We start from the raw sequence: 27,617 nt of genomic DNA, 5'->3' as shown, positions 1-27,617 counted from the left end.
CCTTAAAATTGTGCAAGGATCCTTGGTAAAAGCAGGCCTCAAGCAATTTCCTCACAGTTCTTTTTTGGTTTTGTACAAGTAAAAGAAGGGTCTTCTCCTAGCCCAGGAGGTGTTTCAGCAGTGCCCAGCACTGCAGACTCACACTTCTTGTAAGGTGTGCTCACTTCAGAAACTGAGGAGCTCCTGATGAGTAATGAGCAGGATTTTCTCAAAGCTTCTAGGCAGGACTGTTGGAGCCACATTCTGCCTGCCTCATCAAAGAGCCTTTCTAGTGAGCAGCATGCTCCTGGTGATAGCTCAGTGAAACCCAGCTGGTGGCTGAGGAGTGCTTCTCTGGGGCACTCATTTGCATCCAGTTTGCCATGCTGTCTGTCTCTCTGAGGTGTCTAATGAGCATTTAGCACACTGGGGCCAGCAGCCACTGAAGAACTGGGACAATAATCTTCTTTATCAAGGAGGTAGGTAGAAATAGAATTAATAAACTCCTCCTCAGCAGTAATTAGTGTTATCAGCTCTCATGCTGCCTGGGCCTGATCCATGATTTGCTTGCTGTCAGCAAGGGGCAGGAGGAAGGTGCATTGCATGGGAAGGGTGGCTCCTGTCCCCTTTGTCTGATGCAGTGACACCAGACCGAATTACTGCATTAGGTTAATAAGTCATTTAACAGATACAGATCTTCATGGGAATGTAACATTCCTGGGAGCCAGCTCCATGTATTTACAGCCTTAAAACTGAAGGAATTCTTGCAATTACAAAATAGGTGAGGCAGGTTTCCAGTGCAGACTGTTGAATTGCTATGGTGCTGTAGCAGCTCCTGCATTTATAGCAAGGTAGGCATTTCTGAACTGCAACCAACAGAACTGATCTCCTCTTGTGCTGTGCTTGGTTGCCAGCTGGGGTGAAACCATGACAGCTGTGAATGTGGGAATTGTTCTTTCCAGGAGGTTTAGATCATTAATATTAAATGCTTTGATATCTTACAAGAAAATCTTTATGGGACTGCAGTAACAGTCATGTTCTTAGCGTTACAGCTCCTCTAGTGAATATCACAATCATTTTGTGATGAAAACAATTTTGTGATAAAAAATTAATATTGCAAAAAAAATTAACAAGAGCACATTTGGAGAAGGCTGCCATTGTACCTGGATCTAAATAAACACTGGGATGTGGAATAAACAAACACCTGTCAGGCTCACAGAGACCAACTCTATAGTTTACATTTTGCCAATTCCTTGTATTGGTGACTTCAGCTCACTAGGGACAAAGTTCAGCTCCTCCTGAAAACAGTGGGTTTAAAAAGGGAGGTTCTGACAAGATCTAGAGTGATATATGAGTACGTATAGAGAGTTCTATGTATATTTCTAATTTAAAAACATAAATTGTGCATCTCAGCAAAGCAGGACTTGTTCTTCAAGAATGCTGGGCATTGGAAACAATCTACAATCGCTTTGAGTTTGTCTGTTTTTTGGGCTAATCTGAGCTTTCTTGGCTTTAAGTCATTGGGTTTTCTGGTTTATATTCCAATACCACTGAGGTTTCACAGTTTACACCTGATTGAGGGCCTGTCTGAAGGAAACCTGCTGGTAGATGTGTGTCATGGCTGGCTCGGGTAACCCAACTCCTCTGTACCTGATTAAACCTGAAAGGACTGGATAAATGTTGCATTCTCAAAGTCTGGCAAGTACTTCACTCCTTGACTGTTGAATTCAGAAAGGCAATAAATGGGAAAAGCAGACAGTGAAAAATTAGTCTGTGCCATGAGCAGAGGAGTTACATACCTCAGAGATATTTCTTTATACTATTTAAAATGAAGAAAACCTTGATATTAGTCTGTAGATTCTGTGTCATCCTGTCACCACAGAGACTGCAGTGCTTCTCAGAGAATGAAGTACTTTGGAAGGAGAGATCTGCTTACTGAGAACCTTGGAATGAGCATCTCTGAAAATCAACAGCTCTATTTCTGAAGGCTTAAATCTGTCTCAGGGGAATATTTGTAATAATTTTGGTATGGAATCCAAGAGAAGCCTTATGCATTTTTCCACATCCCACAAATACAAGGGAGCTTTTGTCAAGCTGTGAAAGCAGCCAATACAGAAGCAAACTTTGGGCTGGGCAGAGCTTTTTTTGGTGCTCTCAAAGTACTTGGCCTTGAAGTTGCACTGATAGAAAAAGTTTATCTAATTGTAGATCCTGGTATAAGTTGATACAACAGGCTGCCCAGCTCTCCGCCATCTGGAATGTTACTGGGAGCCACAATAAACTGCAGGGTAGTAATTCTTTCAGCTAATGTCCAATAAAGAGGGAATTTGGCCTCATGGCGAATCAGACTCTTAATTTTAGTCTGAGACTTCTTGACTGAGAAAGCTCTGTTGCTATTACAAGTCACATGGAATCCTAACACTGTTTACAGCAATGATCTTTTTCATTCCTGAGCAGGAATACATAATATCAACAGGGTTGGTTGGGAATGGATCATAAGGGCAATGATCTTGCAAATACTACTCATGTGCTGTGTCTTGGGACAAAACCCCAGGAGAGCAGCATCCCTTTCTCCATTGCTCTGAAATGTGCATGAGTACTGGCTGGATGTGATGGCATTTGGTACCAAATCTGTCTTCCCTGAGGCTACCCAACACTGGGAGCAGAGGCACAGAGACATTTCTTAAAATAATAGGCTTAGCTGATGTGAAACCCATATTCTGGCTTCTATAATGATTGAGTAGCTAATGCAGCAAGCTAAGATGGGAAATGGCTCAGAGCCTGTCCTGCAGAAGACAAAAAGCCAGGAGAATGTGGTCAGGATTGTTTCAGTGGTGCATTGCTAAGCCATTGAGATCCAAATGTCCTTTGGTTGTTGGCAAAGGGAAGAGCATTCTCCAGAGCCAAACTGCTTGAAGGACAGGCTTCTGCAGTGCATGAAATACCTGGGGTTACTTGGCCAGAACTGGAGAAATGCTGCTAACACTACTACCAGCCTGTGGAAATGTGCAATTTATAACCAAGGGGACTGCACATACATCCTGTGACAACTCCAAATGAAACGGCATTTCAGTCCACCTCCCAAAAGTAATTGGGTGAAATGGGGAAAGCGGATGAAATAAAGAGGAAGATGAAAGAGGATAAAATGAAATCAATTAAAAAATAAGTGCAGATTTTTTAGTGAAATGTGCTGTGATAAAAAAATCCATGTGGAAATTTTCATGCCCAGCAGGTCCTGTGATGTACAAGCTAGTGCAGGATTTTCAGCCAATGTGACAGCCAGTCTGTATGACTTGCCCTTGCCTGATCATGTTATAGTCATGAGCCTTGTTTAGTATGGTCAGACCCCATAGAGCTGGAAATCTTTAAAAGGAAAAGTGTTGTTCTTCAATTTTCTTTCACAAACCTATAAAATCCTAGCACCTTATTTCCAGGGAGGGCAAAAAAAGAGCTGTGTCCTTGGTCGTAATCAGTGTCAGCAGAGCTGAGTGTTTCTGGTTCCTCTAGTCCAAGTGTGATGTCTCCTGGTGGGTGAGCAAGTGTGGAGTCACTCTTGGAAAAGGAACAGAACTGGGTCAGCAATGACAGAAAATACCTCTTTATGCAGGGCAGCTGTAATTAGTGTTGAAAACTTCATGTTCAGTCACACCAGTGCAGGGCAAAGTAATGGTTACAGAAAGAAACTTGATAAAATACCATGTTTGTCATTCAAGATAGGTTTTTTCCTTCTTTGTAATGTGTTTGTTTATATTGCCAAGTCAACAGAGGTCAGGGTATGATGGAAAGCAGGAATATCTCATCTGCTTGCTTGGGTTTGTCATGTGGCATCCTGGTTTGTAGATGAGAAGTATGAGAGAGGCAGCAGTGCAGTGTTTCTAATCTTACCCAAAGCTTTTTGCATGTGTCTGTCCCATCAGGATTGTTACCCTGCAGAGGCATGAGGTGGTTTAGCCATGCTTTAACAGTGAGGTCAGAGTAACTGAGGCTGAGGATGAACCCAGCCCTTTGTACTTGGTCAGTGCTGTACTGTCCATGAGCCCCAGTGTCCCAATGTCAGTGCCATCCCTCCTGGCTCCCAGAGCTGCTCCTGACACTGGGAGTATTGGCAGTGACAGCCTCTGGGAACTGGGGGCACTGCTAGCCCTTGTTTCACTGGGGTTGATCACATCACCAGGATGTCCTGGGATTTGGAGTCAGACCCAGGTCAGATGGCACATGACCCACTACAGTGCAGCGAGGGAGAGCTCTTGGTTTGAGGAGCTCATGTAGTTCACACAAGGTCACTCTGCAATGTCTTTATTTCCTCTTAACCCCTGTTACTTTACTTGACTTTCCATGGTTCACAGTAAAAAGTTTTGCATATTCATTTTTATAGGCAAGTTTTCCAAAAGAGGCACCAAGATTCAGGTCTCCATGATTAAAAATCTGTCCTTAAATTTTATAAAGAAAGTTTCTTTTTGACATCATCCTATTTGAACTTGTTTTCTCCTTTGTGAAGTTAGAAAAAAGCAGCTGCAGTGGACAGATGGATCTATAATGTGTTCCATTTAGCTCAATATCCTGTCCAGGAACAGGTATAAAATTATGGCAAACATATTGTGAAGCTTCTCCTGAGCATTCTGTCTGCTCCTCTTCAGTCAGAGAGGCCTTTTAAGTAGGGTTGTTATTAAATGCAGGGCTGGCTGTCAGGAGCTGGGCTGGCAGTAGCTTTGGATTGCCTTTGGACTGGAATGTTTGTTTTCAGAAGCAGAGCTGGGGGAAGGCAGTTGGGTTGGTGAGCTGCTGAAGAAAGAGGCAGGGGATGCTGAATCCCTAAGTTCCTATCCTGGCTTTGTCAAAAGCAGATTCCATGGTGTCTCTGAGCTCCTTTTCTCTGTGTGAAAAGGGGAGTACTGATCTAGGGTGGAAAGAAGCATGGTGTGAAGATGCTTGATATGTTAAAGATTGTCTTGTTCAGTCCAGAAATAGATCTGTAACAGTAGGATTCAGAGTCCATCCCCTCTGCCTCCCCTCTACAGGATTATTCTTCTAGGTAATCTAATTTTTTAGGAAAGGAACCTTGTCTTCATATTCCTCCAATGGGCATGAACAGCAGTTTCCACCGAAAGAAAATCCTTAAAAATGTTGTTGAAACTTCACAATACTATTATTAATAGTATATTATTACTATTAATGTACTATTAATAATATAATATCTAATACTAATATTAATATACCATTAACATTATTGTGTTATTATTATAGAATACTAGTATTATCTAATCATATCGGTGTATTTCACGGATAGTTTTCTCCAGCTCTAATAAAGAGCTGTTATTAAGAGTTCTACTTCACAGCATTTCAGACAAAAATCTTGTGAATACAACACAACTGTACACTGGAGTGCTCTGAGCAAAGCCATTAAGGCACTCTGGTATTTTCCATTTTTAGCTTTTTGGGATGTTTACCTTCATCTCCTTTTTTCATTTAGCTTCCTACTTTCAAGTCAGCTGGCCCCATAAAAATAGAGGACACTGAAAATTCTGAGTGGCAGAAAGTTATGCCCATGGGGTAATGTTTGGAGTTCTCTTATGAAAATAACCAAAATCTGTGTAATTACAGAATCACAAAACAAGCTGTGTTTAAAGGGACCCTCAAGGGTCATTGGGTCCAACTCGTGGCCCTGCATAGCACCATCCCCCAGCCACAATTAATCTCTGTACAGTAAATCTTATTGCTAAAAATGGGTCTGAGACTCTCCAGATTAATTTGAACTTAAATCCTCCTTTAATAAATTGCTGGGACTATACTTTTTAAACCTCTTAAAGTTCAAGTCTTTAAAAAATGCAAAAGGTTTTAAGTATTTCAGCATTCCACCTCCACCTAAGCTTGTTGTGTGACCTAGACTTTACTGGAAAATCTAGTATGTTCCTGCTAAGGGGCACGGTGAGGCAGTGGGAAGGTATAAGTATATTTGTGAGCTTCTCCAGTGTTGCTCAGGAATAATTTTTTAGCCAAATAATTTCTTTTATGTTGCCATTATTACAAAATTGATCAGTGCTCCTGACTCAACTAATGGAATTGGCTGGTTCATTGAGAAAGGGTATCTTAAAAATGTGATCAGCTTGGTCTGTGTAGGGATTTGCTGCAGAAAACCATTTATTCTCCCTGATTGCAGGATGGGGTGCACAGACCCCTCCGGTCTCTGGCTGGGATACACCAGACACCCACAAAAGTATGAAAAAAGCCTAAAGGAATTTTTAGTACCACACATATTCACAAACATGCAGAGCATCAAAGCCATCTTCTTTCTCATCATCTTTCTGTAACACATACTTACAAGCTGCAGTGTTTCCAGTTGTACCTCCTGTGTGATTTCTGAAAAAAGCTGCAAAATTTCGGCAGCTGCAGACTCCATCCTGAGAAAGAATTGGTCATACAAAGGTGCTCTAGGGTTGTGCTGCTCTTCCACACTGTGGGTCTGCTGTCTGTCATTGCCGCTCTGGTCCTGCACACTCCCCACACATGTCCTGCTGACATGAGGGATTGTTTTGCTGTGGACACTGTGCTGTTAATTATTGCAAGTAATGTGTGTAAAACCATTATATATAAACCATTTATATATTATATAAACCAATACTGGGGTATGTGTTTGATTTCCAGTAAATATTTGACGAGCTTTAGTTTTAGGGCATTCAGCAAACATTCCTAGCAGGGGAGACAGACTTTCCATATCATCTTCTTATTTCCTTCCCATTTAATTGTCTCTTTTACTCACCTGCCCCTACCCTTGTTGCCTGCATGGGAGGAGCACTGTATTTCCTGCCCTGCCAGACAGCCTGGGCTGGAAGGCAGGAGCCTTTTGGGTGGCAAGTTCAGAGGCAGTGGGAATACGATTGGAACTTACACAGCTGTGGCATTGAAGACTGGGGAGCTCCCATTGCATCTTGCTGGCAGTTTTCAGTCCTGGAGCTGTGAGATCTCTCAGGTTCCCCATGCCAGTGGCTGATGGTGAGATTTGGCTGATGCAGATGACTGAAACCTGAAGGTTCTCTGAGAACTGTTCTTTCACTTTGGATGTGAAAGCTCAGAGGATTTTTTACACCTTGATTTCAGCTACCTCCTTTGAAGAAAAAATGAAGAAGATTTCAGGGCACATTAAGCCCACACAGAGTGTGGTTTCACAGAGGTTCCAGTTCAGGCAGAGGGAACAAATGCCAGGGGAAACTCTCACAACCTTTGCTTCAGCACTGCAAGAATTGGCATCAGCCTGTGCTTTTGGCTGCTGGCAGGAAGAGCAGATCCTGCATCAGCTGATTGACAAAGCAGCAGACCAGAGAATTCAGGAGCAGCTCTTGATGGAACTTGATACCTTGACTCTGGCCCAGGCAGTGGAGATGGGATCACAGATGGAGAGAGTGTTGCAGAAAAATTGCCCTGGGTTTATTGCAGTTCTGACAAAGCAGTGGGAGAACTTCAGCAGCACTAGTAAAATTTGGAAGATAAGAAACTTTAATTGCTGTAATCAGTGGTACTGCTGGAGACAGAGAAAACCTCTTGCCCTCACAACAAAATATGATCAGGAGAAGCAAAATCACTTCATCCCATTTTGTCACAGCCCAATGCCATCTGCAGCAGTTGTGAGGAGACAGCACCTGGGCTGGCAAGTGAGATGTCCTGCCACTACAAAAACAACCCCCAGGAGAGTCAGGAATATGCAGGTAGGCTGCTGGTTGCAAAGGGCTGGGACAGAGGGACAGAAAACTCTACATGGGCACCTGGGAGCTGGCCATTCAAACTGTGGGTCTGCTGTCTGTGCAGATCCCAACTCTCAGCTAAGTTGCAGTCCTCCAGGTGGTACTGCAGTACTTGAACACTTTCACATGCTTGACTTCTGCTTTTTCTCTTTTGCAAGACTTACATATTGCATGAAAGCTTTTGGTGATGTGTTAACAATTGGAAGAGCAGTGTCTGCACTGGCTTCGGTGTATTGATGTGATGACTGGAGGCTTCTGCTAAAGGACCTGGCAGAGAAGTGATGTTATAAATGAAGTTTTTAGATTGGTACTAAAGGAGGCTCTCCACTGCCTGAAGAAAATCTTCTTAACTCTTTATAACACGTAGGAATAGAACTCGCTTCTGTAAGAGCTTAGATTTGTAGAAATCTCCATTGCTCCATGTGCTTTGAACTGGTTGTGTAATGGAGCATCAGATTTATACAGATATCTCTAAGTAAAGACCATAAAGACTGATATATAAGAAGGGGACAGGCCAGTGGGCATCATAGAGTTGTATCTATATCTGAGGTACCTGTCAAATAAGATTGAGTCCAAAGAAGTTCTGCTGTAACATCTCTCTCTCTATGGTATTCTGCTCTATTCTAGCCTAAACTTCCTACTTCTATATAGTGGCAGAGGAAAGCAAGATCAGTTCCTATTTCTCTTTTTTCCTTTTAAAAGTTATTTTATTTTTTTATGTGTGTGTGCTTGGCTTGGTTGGTTGGTTTTCTTTCTTTTTCATTAAAGAAATGATTTCATCATCTTTGGTTCTGATAATCACCCTCTATTTGATCTCTCTTTGGTAGATCAGTGGAACTAACCATTTGTGTAAGATAATGTAACACGGTTAGGAAGAAAGGAAACAATGATAAGGAAACTTGATAGAGCCAGATCAAATAAAAGGACACAGGTGAGCAGAAATGATAGTAAAATAAGAGAAGAAAAAGCACATTTGATGTAGAATTAGGCTCTTTCAACGAGGTGATCATCTCTGGGCTGCACAGGAGCAAGCTGAAGTAGCTCCTCTCTAAAAGACTAAGAGGAAATATTTGTGAATGGTTTGAAGACATTTCTCCCAGTGCTTCTTACTTTGTCCTTGCTGAAATCTTCCAGGAGCTGAACCGACAAACTGCATCCCCTCACAGCTGCCCTGCCTTCCCTAAGGCAATTATTTGTGATTAGCTACCATAATGTAATTAAATGTTTAGATTGTCCTGAACAATTGAATATTGTACCTATAATGCCTGTTATTAGTGCTATTCCTGACAGGTAATGAAAACATTATTGAGGCTAAAAATGTCTGGTACTCTTTGTGTATTCAGCATTGAAGCAGTGAAAAGGCTGACTGAAGGGAAATGAGCTGTAGTGAGAAGTACTCCGACCTGAGGCAGTGCCAGCAGGATCTTCAAAGACTTGAAAATGTATGATTTGCATCTTTTTGTTTCCTTTTAAATGTCACTTGATCTTTGTGGTTAAGAGCAAAACTGAGCTCTGTTTTGTTAACCAAAGTTTGCAGCTTTTTGGATGTTCATGCAGGTCTGTGTGCCATTTTTCTTGAACTGACCTTAAGAGAGTATGAAATGAGACACAACTCCTGCAAGATTTTTTTCTGATCTTGTGATGGTGTTAAGCCAGTGCTGTGCCAAGCAAAATCATTAGGTAGGAGGCTATAGTTACTGTATTCCTGATTCTATGGTGCTGAAAGCTGGGTTTTGGCTTAAATGGCATATTTCTATGATCTGATAAGCTTTCAGATCTTTCTGTGCATTCAAGTTGGCCCTGGCTAGGTGAAGAATTGTGGTGTGGATTAAGTGACTGGATCTTTCTCCCATCTCCCTCTGCATTCCTTGCCATGTGAAGTAATTTGCTGATTCCTGGGGAGATACACAGGGCAGTCTGGGGGCCTGAGAACAGCCAAGGAATGAACAACTTGATATAACCATACCCACTCTGCTCATTCTTGCTGCCCTGGATTTTCTTCTGCAAGAGCTTTTTCTCCTTTCTAAATGTTACCAAGTTGGAGAAATTCTGTGTCACAATTTATTAGAGCTTCTCTCACATCCTCCAGCTGTCTCTCTAACCTTACAATGTGGGAGGCCAGGTCCTCCCCACTGAACCAAGGAATGACATGCTCTTGTAGTTAACCTTTCCAGGGCAGCAGTTTCTGCTCCTTGCATTTCAAAAAATAAATTACTGCTTCATTGGTAAAGTCTAGGGAAGCCAAAATGAACACTTGCTGCAATCCTAGAATCTCCCTTGGTGGTAAATAGGCCAAGGAGCAGTTCCTCCCTCCTGAGGAACTAAATGGACATAATTTGTGTTTCTGAGGGATATGAAATGCTTTCTGCCAGTGGAAGAATCTCCACCACAATATACATTTTCTGTGACCCAGAGGCACAATTCAGAGTGTAGGGCAGATGTGCCTAGGTGCACTGTGCCAAAGGATTTAGGAGGTAGACAATTTCTGTCCCTTTGGAGACCTTTTTTTATCATACTGCAGTTTCAAGCCTTGAATAAACAGCTTCAGTTATGAGGACTGGGTGGGATGTGCCATGTTGCACTGTGAGGTTTTCTCTTGGCTTAGCAACAGGAATTCAGTTTTTTCTCATGTCACCTTTTCTAGACTTCTCCTCTCATCTGTGGACGTTCTTGGGCCCTTTCTGAGCTCAGGACCTGATACATGGGTTGCCTGTAAATCTGGGTTGCTGCAGGAGTTCCTTGCTCAGGCCTGCTGTTCCATGTCTTGTCTGTTACAACAGTGCATCCCTCCCTGGCCTGTGTATCGTGGTAAAATAGATTAATAAGCATATACAAGACACTAATTACTGGATTGGAAGGAGCCAAAAAAGATCTTCTCACCTGTCCTAGCACTGGAGATCAGCTCTCCCTGAGTCACTCCTGCCAGGTGTGTCTAATCTGTGCTTAAACACTGAAAGTGATGGTTCCATGCTATCCTCTAGGCAACCTGTCCCAGTTTTTCATTATCCATATTGTTGGTGGTTTATTGATTTTGTTTAACTTCAGTCTTGTCTGCTTCAATTTAAATCCATTAAATCTTGTTTTATTTGTCATACACTCAGAGAGAAGATTGCTTCCTTGTATCAGCAGTTAAAGACTGTTTTCATAGTGTACTCTCTCTCTGGATGCACACTGTACTTTCAGTCTTTCCCCATGATTCATCCTACATAATCCTTGCTCTTATTTTGACTATTGCCACTTGCTCCACCTCTCCTGACGTAGGATACACATTAAGCTGTCTTGAAGGTTCCAGCTGAGACCTCACCTGTGCCAAGCTGACGTTCCCCATGCCCCTGTAACTGCTATAGCTATTGCTTTAGCCACCTGCACTGTTGGAAGTGCTAGAAAACCCCTGGAAACTGTTTACATGAGTGAGACAGGAGCCTTGTGGCAAAAGCACAGCTGGTAGATACGCTGGAGTCACTATATCCAATCTAAATCAAACCAGGGGGCATCACATGAAGTCAGCGCTGGGGTAAAAGGTTCTTGAGAAAAGGCAGGAGCTTGGAGAGAGAAGGGGGCATTTTGGTCACAGATTCATCCAACTCCTGTGGATTTTTAGAAATAAGGTTGAGCTTATGTGACCTCAGTTCATCTCATGAGTCAGGAGATTTCATTCCCCTGTGCCTTGTCACTTAATCTGGCATTACAGTGCAGCTCAGGGTCTGCAGGTGTTGCCACTGTTACACAGAGAAGGAACAGAGGTGAAATCAGGTACCCAAGATCAAAGGAGAAGCAAGGCATTAGGCTGGACACTGAGCAGCTGCACCAGAACAAAGCACAGGAGCCACTCCCTGAGCCCCAGCAGCTGAAGGGCTTGGGGTGCACAGGGTGCAGCACATTGCAGCCTCAGTGTGTCAGGGCTGCCACCCGGGCACCAAAGGCTTGCTCTGCCCACTTGGGCATTGAAAGGGCTTAACCCTGCACAGGACCAGGGCACCCTGACCCCTCAAACATCAGCTGCAGATCAGGCCTGGTGCTGATGCAGTTCTTGTGCCTCATTAAAATCCCTGTAAACAGCCCTTTTACTTCCTGTCATGAGAGAAGTGGAGACAGTGGGCAAAAAAGGTCTTTGCAAATGGCACAGCTTCAGGCAGCTGAATCCATGCTGTGCAACAGTGTTGCTAGCTAAGTTTTCCTTGAAAGTTGTTATTTTATATAAGCTGGCATGTTATTTGATCTCTTCTGCTTTGAAAAACTCATTGAGCAGATTTTTCTACCACTCTGGAGACAGGAGGAAGGGAGTGAGCAGACTGTTGGCTCTGGAATATCCCGTGTCACCCAGCTAGGCTAAACTCAAATAAGGTGGGAGAATGCAAAGTTGTGCTGGATTCAATTCACTTCCTGAGCTCATGAGCAGGACCTAGCCTGTCCTTGTCCCATGTCTGAAAGTCACCCTTCTTCCCACGTTCCTCATTTTTCTGCCGGCTCCAGATCTCATGTTGTCAGTTTTTAGGAGCTGCCTTTGGCTGCTCAGCCTGTCCTCTGAGTTTCTGTTTGTGTAACACTTGCAGGAGTCCAGAGCCAAATGCAGGGCAAATGTGTAAGAAACAACCACTGAAGGTCAGGAGGGGCAGCTGAGGAGGGGAGCCTCGTGTTTTATGCACATGGAGTGATTCAGACCAGGAATCAACCTGAAGATGAAGCACATGACACCATAAGGAGGAAAAAACCTTATCTGACTATCAAAACCTAGGCTGACTTTGTTAGCAAAGCTTTTACTTAAAGCTATCAAGACCATGCAGTCATGGCATATGTCTTAGATTGACATATGAAAAAATAATGCTCCTGTTACTGCTGGCTCATGGTATGGGTGCATGTTTCACTGAGTGTCACTTAGAGCCCTGCTAAAATCGCCTCAACAATGCAAAATACGGTACTATACTTTTCTTCCCTATTTGTCCTTTCTTTCTACTTAATTTTTCCCATTCTCTGCTGCCTCCACTTTGACATCATGCCTCCTTAAAATGTCATAGGAAAGAGTCTACAGTTGTGTTAGGGGCATTTCTGTGCTGGCAACCCAGAGAGGCTCCAGCTGATGTGTATATGCACAGCTTTTAGCCACATCTCTTTCCTTACTGTCCTGAGGTTTTCTCTCCTGTTTACACAGTATTCTGTGTGGGGAGCTCTCAAACCTTCAGAGAGTGATTAGACCCAACAGAGAAATTAAAAGATACAATTAATGAGCAGGGACTGAGGTGGTTGAATGTCTGGCTCTGCTGCAGGTGCTCTGGTATGACTAGAGCAAATAATTTCCCCTGAACCAGTTAATGAACATAGCACTTCCTTCCTCTCCCCATTTCCCTCCCTCTGTCTTACATAATTAAACACCATGGGGCAGACACTCTCACCATGTTTATCCAGCACTATTGCTCATGGGCCTTGCAGCATCTAGGAACTCAGCAGGATGTGCCAGAGGAAGGCTGTTTGGAGTAATCATATCAGCAGGGCTGATAAAAAGGACAAGCATGACCACAGAAACATTAGTTCAAAAACAAACAACATAATGAAGAGGGAGCTGCGGTGGCTGAGTGTATTGGGCAATTTGTGGTGATGTGTCCAGTGATGGCAGGAAGAAGTCAAGAAAGTCAGGATTTTGTATCAATCACTGCCTTGCATTTCCTGGGCTTCATGTAGGCCCTTTCCTTCAGAGTCCTCTTTAATTAACACTCTGATTTATAATTCTGCTGATTGAAATCTTGACTAAACAAAAAACAACTGGTTCTAAAAGTGGACTGAGTAGTTGGAGTGGTTATAAGAAAAACAAGCCATATATCTCATGACCTTCAGCTTCCAATTTCACTGCAGTTCCAGTACTGAACACTGAATTGATGACAACTGAGGGAATATCAGTGGATGTCTTGTGGCTACATCTATATGCACAAATACACTTGGGATTTCTTGAACCATTGTCTTCGGTCAGGTCTTTTTTTTTTAGAGGAGTTTGTCCTGTATAAAATATTTCCTGCCTTTATACTCCTGTAAGTCAGTAATCCTTCTATAATTTCTCAACAGCACTCTGAAAAAAAAACCAAACTAATTGAGTTTGAAAAAGGTAAATATGTCTGTTCTAAAGTGTAGTGACAAAAATGTAGTTGCAGCAGAGTTGCCATGGAAGGACACACTATCACAGCACTTGCTGCCTGCTCTTCTGGAGCAGAAGTCTCCATTTCTTTCACCAGGAATCCTTAGGATTCCCACTCGGCTAAGGGGTCAAGCCTTTAAACACTGTGAAGGGAAGCTAACTGTGGATGTTGTGTTCATTCAGTGCAGAGTAGCAGGTCAGAATGACCTTTTAAAGAGTATACACACTTCCACTGCTTGATGGATGTCAGTACTTGAGGCTCCTGAGCTGCAGAGCACCAAGTTCAGCACAGGCCCTGTCTTTGGAGGACTCACACAGTTTCTAGGTAGGACTTTTGGTCTGTGCACAGCTGAGTGGGGCCTCTGCCAGACAGCTTCAACCTCCTGTAAGAGCACCTGCCTCGCAGAAAGGTTCATGGTAAAATTCACACAGAGACAGATGGACATTTGCTTCATGACTCTGAGGCAGGACCTTCCCTTTGGCCAAATGTGTTAGATTCCCTTTTGGTACAAAAAGTGAGGCTTAGTCTCCCATTTCATGGGAGCAGCCATGCTCATATCTTTACACTCTATCTTCTACATAAACTTGTGATTATCTTTTGCTGGGACAGAACTGAGTTTTTCCTATTAAAATAAAAATAGAGAATGGGTGTGAGTGAGGAGGAATGTTACCCTGGTTTTATAAGGCAAGCAAAATATATCCCAATTGTCATGAAAAGATAACCAGCCATCTAACAATATAAGCTTTCCATGTGTTGAAGACAGAAGCACAATGAGGCAACAAGCAATATCTTCCCTTGAGATTTGCCAGCAGAGGGAGTGTTGCAGTGCAATGGTCACAGATTGTGTCCTAGAGCAGGGAAAATGCTGGAATCTGAATTTTAGCTGTGTTCCAAATTTTATTTGACATATTATATTGCCATATTGACCAAAAAAGGATCTTTTTATATTTCAGAACAGTAAAATATTAATTATTATACAGTCGATACTTTACATTTCAGGAGTGAAATGACACTACATAGCTAGTGCCATGGCTAAAATGTAAGATTTCATTTGGTACAGATCAGCTGTCACTTTGTGAGAATAAATCTACAAATATTTTCATAATAGTTACATCTCATATTGCTGCACTGATGAAAAAAATGTATTTCTGATGCAAACTGCAGCTTGTAAAACTGAATGGAAGAAATAAACCAGAAATATGAGACACAGAAGCCATGAACTTTTCAGTGTTGTGCAATAATTTTGTACAAATAACCTATCTTGCACACTTATCTTCTGCTTAACACAGGAAACCTTTATGCCTCCTCACTGCCTCACCTTTTATCTGCTGGGCAGTCCTACGTGTCTGGAGCTGGAGCTGAGGGGTTTGGTGATGAGGCACTGGAATGCAGCCTGTGTTTATCAGGGCACTGAGCATCGCTCTGCGCAAAGCTCTGCCCAGGCGCCTCTGCTCCTCTAGATGGCTCCCAGATCCCACACTCTGCAATCCCCCACACCTCGGCCAACATTTCTGCTGAGCTCTGTGTGGCAGCAGGAGGGGCAGCGTCAAAGGGGAGATGCTGCTTTTGGCTTTGGGCTATAAAAGTGGTTTTTTTATAAAAACACTACAAAAATGGTTTTATAGTTTTCTCAACTTTGTTATCAATGGGTAATGAGATGATTGTCTCTCGCAGTTAAAAGATAACTATTGTGTGAATATTAAGAAAAGCTTTAGTGATGTACAGTTATGTTATTGCAGTTTACATGTCCTCTGTTCTCCCCACAGTTCCCTTTCCCCCTGTATTGTTGCCATCAGACAGCCTGGGCTGTCTCAGACAGGTACAAAGAAGCTGCACAGGTGTCCCTGGCATGGGGCAGGTGGGAATGGAAAAGCTTGGGGGTGCTCAGGGGGTGGACATGGCAACACCTGAGCTCCAATGCAGTTACAAGAAAGCAGTTTGCACTGATAAATGGCAAAGAAGAGCTGAGTGACAGCCTTTGGGAGGGGCCAGGGCTGGCTGATGCAACCCTGGGGTATAAAACACTGAGCATCCATGTTGAAGATGAACTGGCCTGTGTGGTGTGCATGAGGGGCAGTTCCCAGCACTGCAGCCTTTTGCCTTATGTAGTCCTTTGTTGTATTTTTGTTAAGGTTTAACAAACCTCTTTAAATGTTCAAAGTGAGCAGTTGTCTCTCACAACTTTAGGTTGGGATTGGCTTGTTGATAGAACTGGAGAAGCTGTGGGGTGCAGCAGACCCACTGCTGGGGTGTTTGCCTGCTCTTGCAGTCCTGCACTGAACAAGTGTGATATGACAGCACCGTGGTGGAGGCCCAGGTCCCCTCTGGGGCCAGGTTAATCAGGGCTCTGAGCAGAAACAGAGCACTCCAGCTGGTGGTGGGTGGGAAGAACACACTCAAGTTTGGGATTCATGGTGCTGTTATGATGTTCAGATATTTCACTGATTCTGTGCCTTGTTTTGCCATTGGATCCAAACCCTCCCTCCTGCCTTCTCCTGGCACCACCACCCCGAGTGATGGCAGCTGCCAGAGCCTTGCTCACCTAGTCCTGCTGATTTTGGACTTGTTTAACCATTTGGAGCCTTCCCAGAGAAGGCACTAAAAACTGCAGTGGCACTAAAAGAGCAGGACATGCAGTGGATGTCCACGTGCTGTTTCCTCGTGCCAGGAGTCATTAGCATCATGCAAGTTCTCACAAATCTACACAACTGGCTTTGAGAGATTTTTTAACTGCACCTCTTGGGAACAATGAAAACTCCATCTTTTGTTCAAAAGGGGGATATATTGTTTAATTGATTTCATATATAAATGGTTCTGTATATAAAAATGTTGCCACTTTAGATTGAGAGCCCTGCAAACAGTGCTATTGCTGTGCAAAGATGATTAAAAAAACATCTGTGTCACCCAACTGCTTAGTGCCAAAATTACTTTTGGATGCCTATACATATCTGCACTGGAGCAAGAACCTCCTGGGAAGTTGCTTTTCTCATCCATCTGTGAATTTTGTTTCCTCTTGTGCAGTTAAGATGCAAATGTTCGTGTCCTGCATCAAAAACTGAATATGTTTTGCAAGGAAAATGCCATCATTCAGTGGTTATAGAGCACTTTCCCCAGTACCTGCAGAGGCTTTCATTTCTAGTGCCTTTCAGAGTGCCTGTCAAATTGCCATTTATGCACAGAGCAGAATCAGTGTGAAGGTTCAGAACCTCTGCTGACAACAGCATCCCTGCTCAGCAGTCCTCATCAAGGCACAGTGCTGCATCTGCTCTTCTTCATGCTGCTTTACTCTTTATAAACATCTGTAGCACCTGTAATATCCACCAAAACGACAGGCAATTCAGAAAAAGTGGTTTTCTGCTGACTAAGAAACAAAAGTTCTATTTGAAGTTAATGTCTTTCAATCAACTTCTTTCTCATTAAGTATAACAAGGTTTGTTTTTACAAGGCAGCAGTAAATAAAGGCAATTTAACAAAAGAGCTTGGGTATCTGGATTTGATCAGGAAGATAATTTGAAGCCTTGGGGACCTTCTGTGGCTATTTGACATGATGTTTGCTATGTAGTTCCTAATTTGAATCTCTGCTAGGTCATTTTTCCAGCCACAGTTGATCAGTGCAGAGGGATTTGGGTGGGTTGCAGCTACTGCACTGTACCCTGCACTGTCATCTTGTGTCTGAAGTCCTTTCCCAGAGGCAGCTTTTTGAGGGGTGGTTGTGTCATCATTAATTTAAGAGCCTTTCTCAAGTTCTGTGCTTCTGTGTTACGTGAACCCTGAAAATCACAACTCTGGGCATGTGGGAGGGCTCTCCCAAAGAATTTTATTTACTCTTCACAGAATAAATCTTTACATGCCAATTTATTTGCCACACAAAGTTCCCCTGAGGTGGACCTGTGTCTCTTTATACCATGTATAATCCAACCCCTGACTGGCATCCAGTTTGCTTTAAGGATTTCTGGACAGGCTTTGCATTAACTTAACTCTGAAAAAGTGCAGGTAAGTTGAGGCCATTAATTCTGAGTCTATATGTCCTCCCCAGATATGTGTGAAGGGCTTTTTTGTTATAGCTCTGTGGTGACTGAGGTAGTGTGGCTGGTTCCTTGGGATGGCAGTTCCATCACTGCCAGGAACCACTTCTGACCTCTGTGACAACACTTGGTGTGAAGGGAACACTTTTTGTGCCATGTTTGCTTTAAATCCAAGAACATCATTTAGTTCATGAAAAGCCATTTCTGTGGCTCTTCTGGAAAGGCTTGGTGGTCTTAGATCTTTTGAGGCATTTCCAACCTGGTGAACATCCAGTTGGAAATGGAACATCCAAGGAACATCCTGGAAGTAACATTATCTTGGGCAACCTTTGCCAGCGCAGCTGGAGAGACCCTGAGGCCAGGCTCCTCCCTCTCTCTCCAAGACTGTCCCTTTCAGAACAGAGGTGTATCAAAGTCACAAAAAGGAGAAACTGGGTATTTCAAATGCTGTTTGTGTCCTGGTACTGAACACACCTTTGTTTTTTTCCTCTTTGCCCTCAGCTCAGAATATCCATAATGACAATAGCAGTTCCATGACCAGCACTTTTCAAACCCCAAGGCCACCTAAGTCCCTACGTGGCTGTAGAAAAATCTCAGCTTTTTACAGCTCTCATTACACAGAGGCTGGATGAGTTTCATGCCAATGTATTAGAATATTAACTGTTTAGAATATTAACTGTTTAGCTATCATGGAAAGTTAAGAATTTAACTGAGTCAGGATCCCTGGGAACAAGGAGGATTTCCAGAGACTCAGTCACTTCAGTAATTCCGTTATTTTTCAAACATACCTGACACAAGTCAAACTAATACAAGTGACCCTAGACAACATTACAGCTGAAACCTGAGGCAGCTGTATCACCAATCTTATAGCACTGAAGGGAACACTTTCATTCACTACTTTTGTCTATCTTTCTTTCCTTTCCCGCTTTTTAAGTGGCAGAGTTCAGAGCACACAGCACTCTGCAGGATGAGACCTCCTGTAAATGATTCCCTCCTCCCTGCCCTGGGAATTGCACATTTCCTTTCCCTGATGTGCAAGCACTGAGCACAGAGCACTGGCTTGCTCTCACCTGTTAATGGGAACTGCATTTTAGTCTTATCCCATTGCAAATCAAAGACATTGGGCTGTGCCTTTCAGTCAAACAAGGTGTGAATGGAGATTTATGAAATGTATATTGATAGCAACTCGAGAGTTGTTACCATCACCTGTGGAGAAAACAATTGTCTGGATCCTGTGAAATACCAACTGAAATGCTTTCATGTTGTCTTGACTTCAGGGAAAAACTGTTCTGATGTTCCTTGAGCTGGAAATGAGGTGATAACTAGGGTCAGGTCCAAGTTAGTGGGAAAGCAAGTCAGCCTTGCTTAGGGAACTTGCATCCAAAGTAAAAGACATCTAAATGGTCAGATTCCTTTTGTGGTTGTGAAAATTAAGGATAAAATCCTTCATTGAAAGACTAGTTGAAGTAAAACAATTTTCTGTTTAACCTCTCCTGCCAAGTGTTAGGCAGAGAAAATTAGGGAGACACAATATCAGAGAAACTCACTATTGTTGCAATATCATATTGTGTGAAAAAATTATTCAAATATCAAATATGGAGAAAAAATTATACCTGACTTTCCCACCAAATGAAAAATGTTCAGAAGACAAGAGTGACTTGGCCCATGGGAGCAAATGTCACATGTGAGGGCAACCTGGATGGGAGGTATCTTCTTTTATGGAGATAAAGGTCTTCACCTCACACATCAAAGTCACAAGGTTTCCTTTTTCTGGTGACTTTAGTTTGACATGATTATATATGGCTGCATGTAATAACAGCAAGACAGGTCTGTAACTTCAATTTCATCCTATTTTCTTGGCACATTTCAGAGATGGTAAGAGACATGCAAGAGAAAAGCAGCCAGGGGAGCTTTGCTGTGTTTTGTGTATTGTTTGTGAAGTGTGAAAGCCTTATTTCAGTGCTCATTTTTCACATTTATTCCGGGCCCTTGTCTTCCAAATGTTTATCTGCTCTGAGATTGAAGAGATGTATAAACAAGCAACCCTGTCCATGGGTGCTGAGGGTTTTCTCAAGCTTTCTTCCCAAGAAAGCCCATAATTTGTCTTTTGAAATTCTCAGTGTAATCTCATGGAAATTAAAGGCACAAGGGCTGTTGTCTAATGGGCAGCCTGGCTGGGAATCACTGCTGCACAAATACTCAGCTCCCAAGCCTGTGATGGTGTTGGGAGCACAGGGCTAAGTCAGAGCCCATTGTAAACCTCTCCTTCTGCTCTGACTGAGTCCTTTAAACTCAATTTCTGCAGAAAAATCCCAGTAAAACACCATGAGAAGTAGTCCCAGAAACCCTAACAAAATACACACAGTACAGGTTGGGAGGAAATGAAACCACGTGTGACAGAGCACCTGGTCAGAGCACAGTCTGGGCTCCCACAGACACAGGGAGACCTGCAGAGGGCACAAAATGCAGGGTGCTGGCCCTGTAGGCATTTCTTCCTGGGCATTAGGGAAGTTCAGCGCGCTCACAAATATCAGATTTACCACAGGTGAGCTCTAGGCCTCTCCTTTGGCAGAGGACTTGGCTAGACTTGGTGGAAACTGAACCTTCCACATCCTCTCACTCCTCAGGGCAGCTCCATCCAGGCTCCATCTGGCAGCCTTGGCCCTGCAGGCTCATCCTGGCACTGGCTCTCATCCTCAGCAGCACTGGGGCTTGTGTTCAGTCCTGGGCTCACTGCAAGACTGCTGGTTGGCATTACTTGGGGCCCTTCATACCTAGAAGTTTTTTCCTTATTTCCCACAAGTTGTGGAAGCAATTGTGGGGCCTCTGTTTCTGTTTTAAATGCATAATTTTGTATTATACCCATTAAAAATAATGAATTTGGGAGGGGTCACAGCATGGATATCCTGACATAGCTATGTTTAGAATTATAGATGGAGCATAAGAGATTTCTGCCCTAATTTTTTTTGCAATTTAATTCATAATTATCCTTTAGCACAGTTGGGCATCTTCATGACTTTGCTTCTACTTGCCTGAATAGTTTTTATCTGAGTTTCTTGCCATCTGTAAGTTTGTGTTCAGAGCAGTGTTGAGGAGGCAGAGCTGGTGCTGCTGAGCAGCTGCTGCTGCACTCACTGCTGTGAGAGCCAACTGCTCACACAGTGAAATGCTGCTCTGAGCTGCTGCTGCTGCTCACTCCTGTCCTGGGGACACTGGCATTTGCCATTACTGCAGGACCTCAATTACATGTGTCACTGATTGCACACAGGAAAGGACACATTGCTCTGCTGGTTATGAGACTTGTGTTGCCACTGCAGTGCAATTTGATCAGGTTCAGAAGGGATTTTTGGACTTGAAGTACTGAATTCTCCTCCTTGCCTCCTCCATTCAATTTCTATTCTCCTTCTTCTGCCAAGAGAAAATTCTTCTTATTGAGAAATTCTCATTTGGAAATAACTTTTGTGTCTTTCTTTTTCCAATTCACATGCTATGTTTTGGAGTCTAAAATCAGAAACTCTATGACACGTTCTTTGATGTGATTTGCAATTTGTCCTCCCATATGAAGATTCACATTCCTCTGTGACCCTGGTGAATGTGATGTGCCACTCAGGCTAAAGGATCTTGTGTTCTAGTTTGGTGGATGCCATTCACTTGTGGTGTTTTTTGGGTTTTTGTTTGGTTTGCTTTGCTTTGTGTTGTGTTATTTTTTTTTACTTTTAGAGAAGTCTTTCATTGTTCAGTATCTCAGTTTTCAGATTTTAAAATATGCCAATCATTGTTGTGAGGACTGTCCCCAAAACCTGGGTAAAGAGGCACCCAGCATTAGGGTTAAAGGCTGCCATTTATATTTATGGGGCATCTCATTCTAGATGTGAAGGGACTGAAGCTGAAATCAGCCAAGTATCTCAGCTGGGTGCATTTGTAGAACTTCTGACAATAGCTCAACCTGAAGCTGACAGACAGCAAGTACTATTTTTACCTCAGGAAACTTTGAAGACACTTTGCTGTGACTTCATTTTCTGCTTCAAAGTTGAGAAATGTCCAGACTTCTGTTGAAGAAGACTGAGGCTCTGCCAGGGTCAGCTGTCGGTGACAAAAATATTTCCCAATACTGACAGTGTGGTTCTAATCCCTCTACTCAGAGATAATGATTTGGGTGTCCTCTGATAACTGATCCTGGTATAAGCCTTCTGGAGAATGAGATTTAAGATCTTTTTCACCTTTGGTTCAAGTTTTGGTATGGGTAATACCTAATTACTCAAGTGCAGTTATTCTGTTTATATTTATGCCTCACTTCTGTAATGCAGACACTGATATTTACTTCCCAGGTTTTTCATATAAACCTCCTCCCCAGGTTTGAAAATGTGTTCATTGGAGTTTCTACATCTACTGGCAAGGGATGATTTCCATTTGATGTATTTGAATGTGAAAAGTGTTTTGGTAATGGGCTATGAAAGATATGTCCAAAAGTAAAATTTTGGCCTCTGCAAAATTACATGTGAAAATGAAAAAGGGGTTAATTAAGAAACACTAAGAAAAAAAAAAAAAAAGAAGCAAGAATCAGAAAGACCTCAGGACCATCAAGAAGTAAGACACAGAGTATAACTTGCAAAGACATCAGTATGTATTGAATTAATTGTGTTCTGAAGTCCCTTTTCTAATAATAGTTCATGTCACCCTGCTGCTGTGGGACATCATTGCTAAATCATTCTTTTTTCTTTATTCACAGACCCCACAGCCAGTTGAAAACTACATCAGTGAAGGAGAGTTTGAAGACGATCTGAGTTCTTCTACCCCGAGCACAACGGAGCTGGAGGTCCGTGGATCCAGCCAAGAAACAGATGAAGATTATTTTGAAACTGTGTCACATCAGAGTGGATCTTTGTCAGATGTAAAAACTGAGCCTTATGAGAGTGCATCAGACACAGAATCCCTTTCCAGTGACATAACTGGGAATGCTTGCTCGGATTCAAACTGCCTGTTTACTGAAAACCCCCCCCTGTGCTGTAATCTTCCCAAAGAAAAGGCAGAAACCTTCCAGGAACAGAAGAGCTCCAGGCGACCAGAGTTCACCCAGCCTGTACAGCTAGAATTGTCCTCCAAAAGAAAAGAAGCACCCAGCAAAACTGAATTTTGCATCCAGTTTGCAGAGTTAGAAGGTGAAGAATTGGGTGATGAAGAGCTAACATTATCCAGTGATATTTCCACCACAGAGAGCCAAGTCTATGAAGAGAGCATTTTATCACAGGCAAAGAGAGAGTCTGTAACAGCACTGCAGAGTAAGGCAGAGTTAGAAAGCAGGGAAGTGCAGTCCTCTACCAACTCAGTACTTACAAAAAATGACATTGCAAGACTGAAGGAACACCCTGCAGTATTTAGTATTGCTTGTTTCAAAGCAAACTCAGAAAGTTGTTTGATTTTTCCTGAGGTACAGCAGTTTTCCTTCCAGTCAGGTGCAGCACCAAGCTGCAGTTTGCCTAATCTTCATTTTGAAACAAATGGGCCTAACTGTAAAAGTGACACTGAGACACCTGACTGTAAGTGTGAATTAGAGTCTATGTCCAGTATAAAATGCAGCAGGAGGAATTCAGCTGACAGTGAGGACACTACAGGTAAAAGGATAAAATATGGAAGTACAGAAACCATGTTGACATCAGATTCACTCTCCTACCAGAGTTGCTTCAACCCAAAATCCTGGCTACCACAAAAAAGGTCAGAGATTACAGAAAGTAAAACATGGCACAGTGTACCTGAAAATATCAGTGCTCAAAGGGAGACAGAATGTGTGGTGAGCTGTATTCACCCAACAGATAAATTTAGATGGTCGTGTTCCAGAATACATCTTCAAGAGCTGGATTTTGAATACACTTGGAAAAACTTAGGAAGGGTAACTGTAAGCCCTGAAAAGGCTATAGAAATAGAGGGCCAATTTGGGATGAAAAGATCTCTTCTTGATACTGACACAGACTCAAAGGTGTGTCAGGTTTCTCAACCAGCAGCCTCTCCCCAGTGCATCGATTATTATTTGCACTCTAAATCAGAGACGTGTGGCCTTAGCCCAGAGCCAGCTGGTACTTGTGCTGACAGCTTAACATGGAGTGATGCTTGTGAGGACAATCCAAACCAAGAGGAGACATCCTCTTCCCTGGATTGTGATCCAGGGATCATAGATACTGAGGAACTTACACAAAACAATGAGTGCACAGCTGAAAGGGATCTGGAAGAGAGCAGATTCCCATGTGATATTGATACTGAACTTACACAAAACAATGAGTGCACAGCTGAAAGAGATCTGGAAGAGAGCAGATTCCCATGTGATATTGATACTGAACTTACACAAAACAATGAGTGCACAGCTGAAAGAGATCTGGAAGAGAGCAGATTCCCATGTGATATTGATATTGAACTTACACAAAACAATGAGTACACAGCTGAAAGAGATCTGGAAGAGAGCAGATTCCCATGTGATATTGATGTTGAATCAGTCACTGGTGACACTGAGTGCCCTGCAGCTTCTCCTGCAGGTGTTCCTGCTGGTGTGGAAAGCAGAGACTGGGATTGTTCTGTAAACTGTGTTTCCAGTAGTGAAATACAGCACACACATTTGAAGGAGAATGGCCTTGAATCTGAGCTGTCAGATACAGAGATTGTGGCAGGAGAAAGATGGGCAGATGATTCTGATTCTTCTGATCTTGGCTTTGATTGGAAAGTCCTGGAAGCTGCAACACGACCAGATGGCAGTGACAGAGGGGCAGAGCATGGAGAGTCAGTGCAGCAAAATGCAAGTTGCAAAACTGGTGCCTTGAGGAGCCACTCAGAGCTAGGAACACATGAACATCCTACTCATAAAGGAAAGGATGAAGAGAGTGTCTTGGCTGTTGAAAGGACTCTCAGATCAGATGATATAAGGCAGGGAAGGGATTTAATGACTACTCCAGAATTAAAGCCTGCCCTAATTATAGTCTCTGTGGAAGAGAAAGGATTACAGTCCCAAACACTGAACGATAACCTTCCTACTGAAGTGGGAGCTGAAACATTGGGAAATGTAGTGAGTGAGGATTTGATGTACCCTTATACTGTCAGTAAAGCTCATGGTGAGCCAGCGAGAGTTCTGAGTGAATGCTGTAACTGTGAAGAACTAATTCTGGCCACCCACCCCATTCCTGGCAGTGCAGAGGTACTTTCTGGTAGGGATACAACTGAAGTAAAACCAGAAATTTCAGAAGAGAAAAGAGAGAAAACAGAAGCAGTTTCATCCTTAGGGCTCACCTGTAGTAATTCTGCAGTAGCAAGTGCAGAATTGGAATTCAGGGATGATGCTGTAGCACTAGGCAGTGATACACTTCCTGCAGAAATTCAGACAGATCCATGTGAAAAAACACTTGTAAAATCCCCCAGTGGAAGCAGTGTGGAGCTCTCTGAGGATGAGCACTGCAGAGCAAGGCCACTGGTGACTGGAGCAGTGCCACTGGAAACCAGCAGCAGTGTAAGCAGTGTGTGCCAGGAAGGTGGTGCTGGTGTCAGCCCTGAAGGGCCCAGCACTGTAAAATCACAGGGTAGAGGTGGTGTGATGGCCTTTAAGGAAGAGCCCTGCAGAACAAAGGAGGGTTTTGAATTTGGGAGAGAACAGTTAGGAAGATCAGGCTTTAGAAACCTTGGAAGAAGCAATGACCAGGTGTCTAAGGAAGAGGAATTCAAAGCACATGGAAGCACAGAGGAAGGTTTGACTATGACCAGGGCAGTGACAGTGGAAATGAGCAGCAGTGTAAGCAGTTTGTGGCAGGGAGATGGTGCTGGTGTCAGCCTTCATTGGCCCAGCATGGTCTCTGAACAAGCAGTAGGCAGGAGAGCAAAGGAAAGCTGTAAGGGCTCAAAGGAAGAAACAGGTGTTTGTGAAGAACCCTCTCCTAGAGAAGGAAAGGAGGCCTCTCCTGCAGAAGACATCTCTAGCCCCAGCAAAGACAGTGCACTCAGTCTGGATGTGTCTGATGTCTTTGATGAGTCTCTGAACAGGGAGACCCACAGCACTTTCATGCTGGGTCTGGACAATGTGAGCACCTGCAGCACTAACAGTGAGGAACTGGATGAGAACTCATCCCACATCCTGGGGAGTAACAGCAGTCTTCATAAAGCTGTACAAAAGCCAACAAAGACTGAGTATAGTGGGAAATCTTCCAGGTTTTTAGTATTCCCAAAAATGACATCTTTCAGGAAAACTAAGCCTGTCTCATGGGAAAATCAGGGAAGCAGCAGTATCTTTGGCAGCAAGGTAAAGATGGAAGAACTGGATGTTGGGAAAGATGATGACGACACTGCAAGTTTACTGTCTTTCAAAAGTTGTTCATCTGGTTTAGTCTTCCACAGAAAGGAAAGCTACACCTCTGAGTACTCCGATGATGATGATTTATTTTACGAGAGACCTGCAGGATTTTTCAGGTTGAGCCTGAGGAAGGCCTCTGGCTCTGGTCGGATACTGATGGAAGATGCAGATCGACAAGTTTCAGGTTCATCTGAAAACAATGACAGTGAAGCTGCGGAGCATTCAGGGATTAGAAAATCATTCCCTGAAAATGAACACAAAAGAAACAAAACCCCTGAGGGTAAGAAGTTCAGGACAAGGTTGGCCTTGGCCCACAAATCCCTCTCAAGCTTATTTGAGTCCAAATGTCCAGAAAAGGAAAACACTGAGCAAAGCTCAAAAGCGTCAGTGAAAAATGAAAAGGAGAAAGTCAAACTTCGCCAGAGTGCCTGGAAAGCTTTTCTAAAGAGCAAGGAGGCAGATGGACTAAAAAGGCCTGTCCTAGTAAGTTTATCATCCACACAGGAGGGTCTCAATGCAACCAGTGGCCATGTGTTAACACCACTAGAGCAACAGTATAGTTCCAACAGACACACTTTTTTAAAAACAGAAACAGATAATGGCTCCTCAACAGACTCCAACTATTTTGACAGCTCTGTGGAGCCTCTTGATGTCTCTTTACCTGCACGTATGTGGAGAAGACGAATCCAGTCCCATGACTTGGGTATCAGATACTCACAGAGTTCAGACTGTGATGAACAGCAGGAGGTTCTGAGCAACAGTTTAAATACTTCTCTAGAGGAATACTGGATTAAAACTCCATTTAGCCCCCCTGATTTCCAGCTGGCATTTAGTCAGTCAAGTCCATCATGTCCCCAGCTCTCCAATTCTGATGGTAAAGACATGCCTTGTAGGCCCATGAGTCCCAAACCTCAGAGCTCACGATCCACTTCTCAGCACAAGAACCTTCGCTACCCTGGGCGCGTTTGCGCTGCTTCTATGATCTCTCTTGGGAACAGCTCTGAAGTGGAAAGCAGTCTGGAGGCTCCTGAGAGGCCAAAGACACTGAAACCCAGAGGAAGTCTCTTACACTCGCTGGATGACTTCCAGAGGGATGACAGTGGCATAAGCAGTCAATCCCAGATCAGCTTAAATACAGCTTCTTCCATTACTGACATGCTCCGAGACGAGGTGAGCTGTTGTCAGGGAATGACCAGGGAATGGTTGGGTTTGCTCTACTATGGTTTAGGAATTCAGTGAAACTCTTCAATGGCTCATTGGTTAGATGAGTGCAAAAATATTTCTCTTGGTTTAAGACAGGTAGCACTCGTTCTTTCTGTTTCTGTTCAAGACTGTATGAATTGATGTGCTCTTAAAGGGAGGATTTGCTACAAAAACCCAAAGGAATGGAGCAATCACATCACCATTAAAGATTGCACAGACATCACCCTGT

At 43.2% G+C, this 27,617-nt stretch overlaps 1 protein-coding gene across 1 annotated transcript in view; it reads left to right on the top strand.

Moving 5' to 3' along the window:
• Positions 1-27,617, top strand: part of ARHGEF4 (Rho guanine nucleotide exchange factor 4) — a 187,361-nt gene that overhangs the window by 27,793 nt on the left and 131,951 nt on the right. Inside the window, exon 2 of the mRNA XM_036388449.2 lies at positions 22,595-27,355. Within this exon, the coding sequence (XP_036244342.1) occupies positions 22,595-27,355 (4,761 nt within the window). The remainder of the gene's footprint in view (positions 1-22,594; positions 27,356-27,617) is intronic.

This window comes from Molothrus ater, chromosome 10 (assembly GCF_012460135.2).
Source record: "Molothrus ater isolate BHLD 08-10-18 breed brown headed cowbird chromosome 10, BPBGC_Mater_1.1, whole genome shotgun sequence".
Classification (NCBI taxonomy): Eukaryota; Metazoa; Chordata; class Aves; order Passeriformes; family Icteridae; genus Molothrus; species Molothrus ater.
This window is presented reverse-complemented; position numbering and strand designations above follow the sequence as displayed.